The sequence below is a fragment of the Gadus macrocephalus genome, chromosome 1 (genome assembly GCF_031168955.1).
Source record: "Gadus macrocephalus chromosome 1, ASM3116895v1".
NCBI classification, from domain to species: domain Eukaryota; kingdom Metazoa; phylum Chordata; class Actinopteri; order Gadiformes; family Gadidae; genus Gadus; species Gadus macrocephalus.
This window is the reverse complement of record NC_082382.1, coordinates 15,234,501-15,242,000: the sequence shown is the minus strand read 5'-3', so window position 1 is coordinate 15,242,000 and position 7,500 is coordinate 15,234,501. Positions and strand designations below refer to the sequence as shown.

General features: G+C 46.7%; 1 protein-coding gene across 8 annotated transcripts in view; it reads left to right on the top strand.

Moving 5' to 3' along the window:
• LOC132454941 (ERC protein 2-like) overlaps positions 1–7,500 on the top strand; it is a 49,991-nt gene that overhangs the window by 32,020 nt on the left and 10,471 nt on the right. For all 8 annotated transcript variants that reach the window (XM_060048622.1, XM_060048614.1, XM_060048590.1 and 5 more), the window contains one exon: positions 3,795–3,962. In XM_060048622.1, coding sequence (XP_059904605.1) covers positions 3,795–3,962 — 168 coding nt within the window. The remainder of the gene's footprint in view (positions 1–3,794; positions 3,963–7,500) is intronic.

Genomic DNA, 7,500 nt, shown 5'->3' with positions numbered 1-7,500 from the left:
GTGTCAACTGTTGTTTGCAAGTCCCAAGGCCTCTGCTGTGGTCTTCCCATAATCTCCAGCACCGGCGTTCTGACTGTGGTTTGGTCAAATAGTCCCCTTGTTGTTTGCTGCGGCCCAGAGCCGACACTGAGGCCGATAACTTAGCAGATTCTCCTGCCAGAAAAACTTTTATGATGAAACACGAGAGCGGGAGGTGAGGACAAACAGAGAAGCTGTTTTCTTTAAGCCTCTGTTTTACTTTGCTAACCAATGTCCAGAATCCACATTTGGACGTAACTGCACGTTCGAGAGGGGAAGTCAAAATAAAAAAAATAGAGTAAATGAAGGAGAATGAACATCTGTGTGTGTGCTCCAAGTGTGTGCGTTGTGTCCTTTTGTTTGCAGTATTATACTGTATATCTTTATATCGCTTTGGGTGTAGTATTGTGTGAAGTCTGTGTGTGTGTGTGTGTCTGCTTGGGCCTGCACATTGGAAATCCACTGAAGCATGTACTTCAAAGTGTGAGAACTCACGCTTAGCACTGTGTAACTGTCCTCGCTTTACAGAAATAAAAACTCATAAAGCCAAGAATTAATAACTTCTCAACCACCGAGTCTTGAAAATCTATCAAGCCCTTCTTTTTCAAATGATATGGTGTTGAGTGAGGGCCTGGAAATGTCTTGTAAGGTTTAGGGGTTGGGGGTTTGGGCGGGGGGAGGGGAGGGGGTGTACGAGGGTTTGGTGTGGAGGGAGGAAGACGAGATGTGTTTTTAATTCATCTCTTCGGCGACAAGCCTCGGTGCAATCCACATGGCCCCGTTGGATTTGGTCTTGGCCAGACTGGACTGGAGTGGTCCTCCATTCCTCTCTCACCCGGTCCTTGTGATTCTTCCCTCCTTCTCCGATACGAAAGCAACGTAGTGATTCAAACCATCGTCTTCGCCAGCGTCCAATCACGAGGGGCTAATGAATCCTCTGGTTGCCGTAGAGACAGCCGCCCTAGGCTCTGCTTTGAGTTTTATCTCTCACTGATAAAAAGAGATATACACACAACCACATGCAAACCCAGACAGACGGACACACACACACACAACCACGGACGCACACCCGGACACACACACTGACGCACACACTGACTTGTACAAAGTAAGAGTTGAGAGAAGGCGAGCAGCGGACCAAAGTCAACCCGGCCGAGCAGCTTGAGGGATGTGTCCACGCTGAAGCATCGCTCGGTTACACCACACCTCTCAGCCAACACTCAGTACCCTGCCTGCAGCCCTGGAGGCGCCCTGGGAGACAGAGAGTGGTGAGAGAGCCAGAGAGGCTGGAGACGGAGAGGGAAGAAGAAAGCAGGGAAGAACAACAGGAGGATGGAGGATAGAGAAGGCCAAGGAGAGGTTACGCGCCCCAGAGGGATACTATTGACTGTGGTCGGCGATGACAACATGATTTTAGACCCCGGACGTGGCATTGTAAAAGAAACAAACGTGTTTTATATTTTTTAAGGGAAGCACTTGGGTTTCCTCCTTTCTCCACTTGATATCCCTTTACCTGCCTCGTTTCTGCCTGTCTGTTCGTTTGTCTTATTCTCCATCTGAAACCATACTTCACACACCTTATCGACCCCACAGGCTATTACTTATTCTCCCCTGGGCTGCTTGCTCCAGGCTAGGCCACCGGGTGAAACTGAAAGTGGCTATTAGTGAGGTGATAGGACCACTATCGCTATCACAAGTCACAACCATCCCCGGAGAGACAGCAGGGATTTCCTATCGCCGCCTCTCCCCAATAAGTGCATTCTCATCTGCTCGGTTGCTATCCATTTCCTCCGTGACATTTCTCTTAATTTTCCCTCTTTTCCCTCACTCTGAACCCTCTTTCTTTCTCTCGCACACACAAACACACACATGCCTGCACGCACGCGCACATATGTGAAATCTAATCGACACACACTCACACACTTCCGCTTGTGTACGGTAGGATTAGTGGAGTGTTTGGAGTGCTGCAGACAGGCAGGTCTCAGTGCTAGGCCCTGCTCCTCTGCCAGGGAAGCAACGCTAGACATATAAAACAAGTTTGCAATGCCAGGAGAATTCTACCTGATTCCAATGAGAAATCATCCCTCTGCATATCTGTGGGCTGTTGGAAACGGTATGGAATATTCAAATATTAAAACTATATAATATTCCAATATTTTATCTTTATTTTTTTTAACTGGAATACTTGACTGTGCTTACTGTGCAAACATATAGTATACTATACTCTCACACACACACACACACACACACACACACACACACACACACACACACACACACACACACACACACACACACACACACACACAATTCCTTCAACAAGGAATATGGCTTAATATAACAACTAGATGTTGAACTCGTGCAAACTTCCAGTGAAGACTTGTGAGTGTCAGCTGTTTAAATAACTATCCAGAATAATATTTATCCAGGTCTTGGTTCACAAAGAAGACACGCCCACAGAACTCTGTCTTCCGCTTTTTATTTTCCTCTCTCCATCAATGTGTGTATGTTTTGGAAACACACACAGACACGGATACAGGCACCTTAACATGAAGGGTCACCTCCATTCTCATCACCTTAATACATTGCTCCATGGTAACAGAAGCTTGAAAAGAATCTCAAGAGCAACAATGAAGGTCTACGCTTTGCCAATTGCATGCTTGTGTGTGTGTGTGCACGGCTTTATGTCTGCGCACATCCTGGTGTCTAGGTGTGTGTGTGCATGTGTGTGCGTTTGTGTGTGGAGAAGTGTTTGTGTGTGTATGTGTGTGTGCATTTCCCTTGTGTGTGCAAACGCCCTGGTGTGTGTGTGTGTGTGTGTGTGTGTTTGTGTGTGTGTGTGTTTGTCTTGTGCGCACATCCGCTGCTCTCTTACTCTCGGTAGTGCTCAAGAACACAGATAAATGTCCAATAACAATTCCTGAAGCGAGCTTCGATATCAGTCATTCCACTGAGGCAGGCCAGTGGGAGAGGGCTCTAAAGTGTGAAGTGTGTTAGCTTCTGCTGAACATACCACGCTCTCATATCTTAGGATGAGACTGCTTTCAGTGTCTCTCTCCCTCTCCTTCTCTTCCATGCACACACACACACATTTGTGCACACACACATACACACAATCAAGCAGACACAGTTTATGAACAGTTTTATTGCAGCAGTCCTCAGTGAATCACATTATGAACATTAGGTCAGAGCTGAACATTTACTACTTCCAAATGTCAACAAGTCAATGTGTTGAGACATGCCGGTACCAGAACTGAATAATAACATATGGGCCACCTAATGGGGAATGGGCTGTCTCTGTATCTGTTTAACATATTCAGTCTGTCTGTCGGTCAGGCTGGTCAGAATGTCTATCCATCTCTTTAGCGTATAATTTTTGTAATATATGTAGACGGCTTTATTCCTGAATCTTAGCAGTCATTCTGCATTTACTTTTATCCATTTGGGATCGAACCCAGATCTTTTGTAACCTGACTGCGACTTGTAACTGTCCGTCTTTCTCCCTGCTTGTCTTTCTGGCTTACTGTCTGCTTGTCCCTCTATCTGACACCCTGTCTGTCCCTCTATCTGACTCCCTGTCTGTCCCTCTATCTGACTCCCTGTCTATGTGTCAGTCCCTCTGTCTGACTTCCTGTCTATCCCTCTTTCTGACTCCCTGTCTGTCCCTCTATCTGACTCCCTGTCTGTGTGTCTGTCTGACTCCATGTCTGTCCCTCTATCTGACTCTATGTCTGTCCCTTTGTCTGACTCGCTGTCTGTCTCCGTCTGTCCTGCAGGTGGATGCCCTGCGGGTGCGTCTGGAGGAGAAGGAGCAAGTGCTGACCAAGAAGAGCAAGCAGCATCAGGACCTGTCGGACGAGAAGAGCACTCTGGCCGGGGAGATCCGGGACATGAAGGACATGCTGGAGGTCAAGGAGAGGAAGGTGTCCGTGCTGCAGAAGAAGGTATGGTGTGGCACAACACACGATGGGCTTCAAGCAGCCATTTTGGTTCTAGTGTTTAGAACCAGGATAGATGAGCCACATAGGATCCTTCGACAGGGTCCCTGAGCAAGCTAGTTTGTAGCATAGAATCTAGTATTAGTCAAGTCTACTTTATTTTTGACATCATTTGTACGTCTGCCAGGCCCAGTTTGATATTTTTCTTTCATTTTAATAGCTATGACGGGCTGACAACTTGTTGAAAACCTTTATTGCAAAGCAATTTACCAACTTGAATGCAGCTTGGAAATAGTGTCTAGGAGCTATTAAGCAGTCCAGAATAAATCAAGAGTTTCACTAAACTGTGAAATCCTTATCTCTATGACACACATACACAATATTGACACAGTGTCCTGAACTGTAATACTCAGAACCAGAGACTGGAGATGAAAAATAAATTGAGTTTGTTATGGTTGAACGCCAAGGTGGAGCCGGTTGGTGTGCTAGCTATGTTGAAGTTAGCCACTGTTGCCTCACTTTGCCAGGCACTCTGGAGCCAATATAAATCCTCATGGGCACCTTTTTTGGCTGCGGTCATGTGGTTGATTTCGTTCTCCATGTTTAGTACCGCATCCCCGCTCAATATGGTCGTCTTGGCCCAAGGAGCCAGAGCTGGATCTAGTTTTGTCCCGTGGCCAGTGGCAATATCGGTCCCTTCATTGTCCTTTATTAGCTCTTTTTTTTTTTTTTTTTTTCTTCCAGGGGTTTTTAACATTTTTTAATTAAAGGCTGTTTGAGGTCATGCGTGGTGCAGATCTTTGAAAGTTTCATTTCCCTTACCAATGTTATTGTCGGTCCTAACTTTTAATTCACTCTAAGATTACATAAAATAATGTAATATCAAGATGTTACGTTTGTTAGCAGTGTGCTTCCACTGTGCTTAGAATCTGCTTCACAAATATGAGGAGATCAATACTGTACTCCAGTGAGAGAGCTGTACCCTAGAGACCAAGGCGGAACCCTTCATTCCTCCGTGCTCCTGTGCTGTTTACAATGAATCTGTGGCTGCACCGGTCCGCGGGGACACGGCAGCTCTGTGTTTTAATTCTTAAGATATCCGTTGAAACTAATCCAAACATTGAAATGCCATTGAACTAATGGATGAATATACAATTACACAGTGAAAGTGATCCTAGATCTGGCACTGACTTGTTGAAGCCCAGTTGAACTGAGTGGCCTTTGCTAAGCCGAGTGACACGCATCAGCATTAAGGATAAAGCCTTCCTTTAGGATGCTATAAGGGGAAGGTCACCTTATGCCAGACATATCATATAGAAGCATATGGAAGGCAGCTACTGTGTAGGTTTTGACATGAAAGATCTTAAAGTCTTACTTAATTCATACATTTATTATCTATCCAATTTATAAACACAAATGCTTTTCCAAATAGGATCCAATGCCTGTCGAATTAGATCTGCTATACAACAAGTAAACACACGTTACTAGTACAACCATTTCTTTTCTACAGGAGTTATTAACTTATATATGTATTGTACAAACACACACACATAATAACATACCGTCGACAGGAAGAGAGTTGGTCTCGGGATTGTCTGAGTAATCTTTCTTACTTCCTGTAATAATTAATATTAATAACGAAGACACGTGGATAGGATAGTCAGGTCCAAGGCTATAGGTGGCCGTTATTTATTTTGCCACAGAGACATTCTTATATGACAGTAATAAAATCAAGGGATTGCAAAGCTTTTTTCCAGCATGATGTCAAGACGTTCGTTTGAGCCATACGTCAATGTATTGATGGCAGAAAGCCTCGACAACAAAATTGTGGAAATTGAATAAATGTGTGCGCTGGATCTGAAATGGGTTTTGCGTCTTATGCAGCACAAAACACGCATAGACACACGCATGTACAGAAGCACGTATGCATGCAAGCATGCACACACACACACGCACACACACGCGGAACAGTAGAAGCTCTGTTGGAGTCTTGGGCCTGCATGACCGTGACCGATGCATAATGATGCATTTATTTATTTATTTGTTCCTTTCAGGAGCTTTTTAAAGAAGAGGGAAGAGGGTAAGGCGGTCGGGTGTGCGCTCACACTCACACACCCACGCACACACACCCACACACACACACACACACACACACACACACACACACACACACACACACACACACATAGTACCGGTAGTGTGGTTTTGGCATACATACGTTATTCATGTTCAAACATTGTGGTCTTCTCAATCCATATTCATGCTTTAAAAAAAAAGGTCTGTCTGTGTCTATGGAAGTATAGTATCACCTATCGCCCCCCTCCCCCTTCTCCCAATAGCAACCACAGACAGGGAGATTCAATTACGTCTGCTGGGGCTGCATAGGTCCTGTGTGTGTGTGTGTGTGTGTGCGTGTGGCTAAAGGATGTTGTCCTATACACAGGGGTCTCTGTTAGTTATGATAGTGTCTAGAAGGTCTCCCTTCAGACCCCCTCATGGAGTCTGGGGGGGGGGGGTGCCTCTGTTTCAACGCTCCGTCCCGCCAGGAGGCTGACATCCCCCAGCTCTGTCATCAGCCCCCCCCACCCAGTGTCATCACACCGCTGGGGGCTTTGATGGTCAGGGGAAGTCAAGAGAGAGGGAGAGAGAGAGGATGGATTGAGATGTTCCGGGGCCTTCTCCATTTCCTCCCCCCCCGCCCCCAGACCCACACTTCTATTTCCCTCCATGGAGTGATTCCTCTCCGTGGCCGTGGCCGTTCTTCACTCTGTTATGCGCCTCCGCCTCCCTTATAAGGCCAGGCTGCTGTTTTTTCACGGCCCCCTGCTTCCGTACATGTTCATAGCCCCCCAACCCACCACCACCAGCACCACCACACCCTCCACCACATGCCTGTCTTTCATCATCACTATCGTCCCGCTCCTATCGGTTAAAGGACCATTATCGATTTGGGAGGGCAGGAAAGCATCATTAAGTGCCCCGGCATACCAACCTTTTTCTCAATGGGGCGCCCCCCGTTCCCCGCCCTCCCCTTACCCTGTCTGTCCCTGGTACCACGGTGTTGAACAGTGCCTCGGTAACACACCACGGCAGTGTTGAGTCTGATGCATATGGATGGCAAGTCGGCAGCACGGGATGTGATGCAGACTGATAGAAAGGAAAATATTAGTCCAGGGCTTGGTGTGTGTGTGTGTGTGTGTGTGTGTGGATGTGTGTGTGTGTGTGTGTATGTGTGCATGAACTGTGCGTCGAAGCCGCATGCGTTCGTGAGCGTGGCAGCGTAGCATGGTGCATTCATAGCGCGGCCTGCATGAGCCCAGCCGTCAAGGGCCTTGTACTCAAAGACCAGGGTTGGCAGTCGAACAAACTCCATGACAGCCCGTCTGCGTAAAGGTAAAACGCACGTTGAGCGTGTACACGGTGTTACACATTAATACCGCTTATCGGCTGTTCATTGAATTGAACGTGCAGAACCCGAGCTTCTTCTCAAGCCTCTGCACATGAGGCTTAGCACTCCCCATGAGGAAGTCACAGGTCAGCTCAG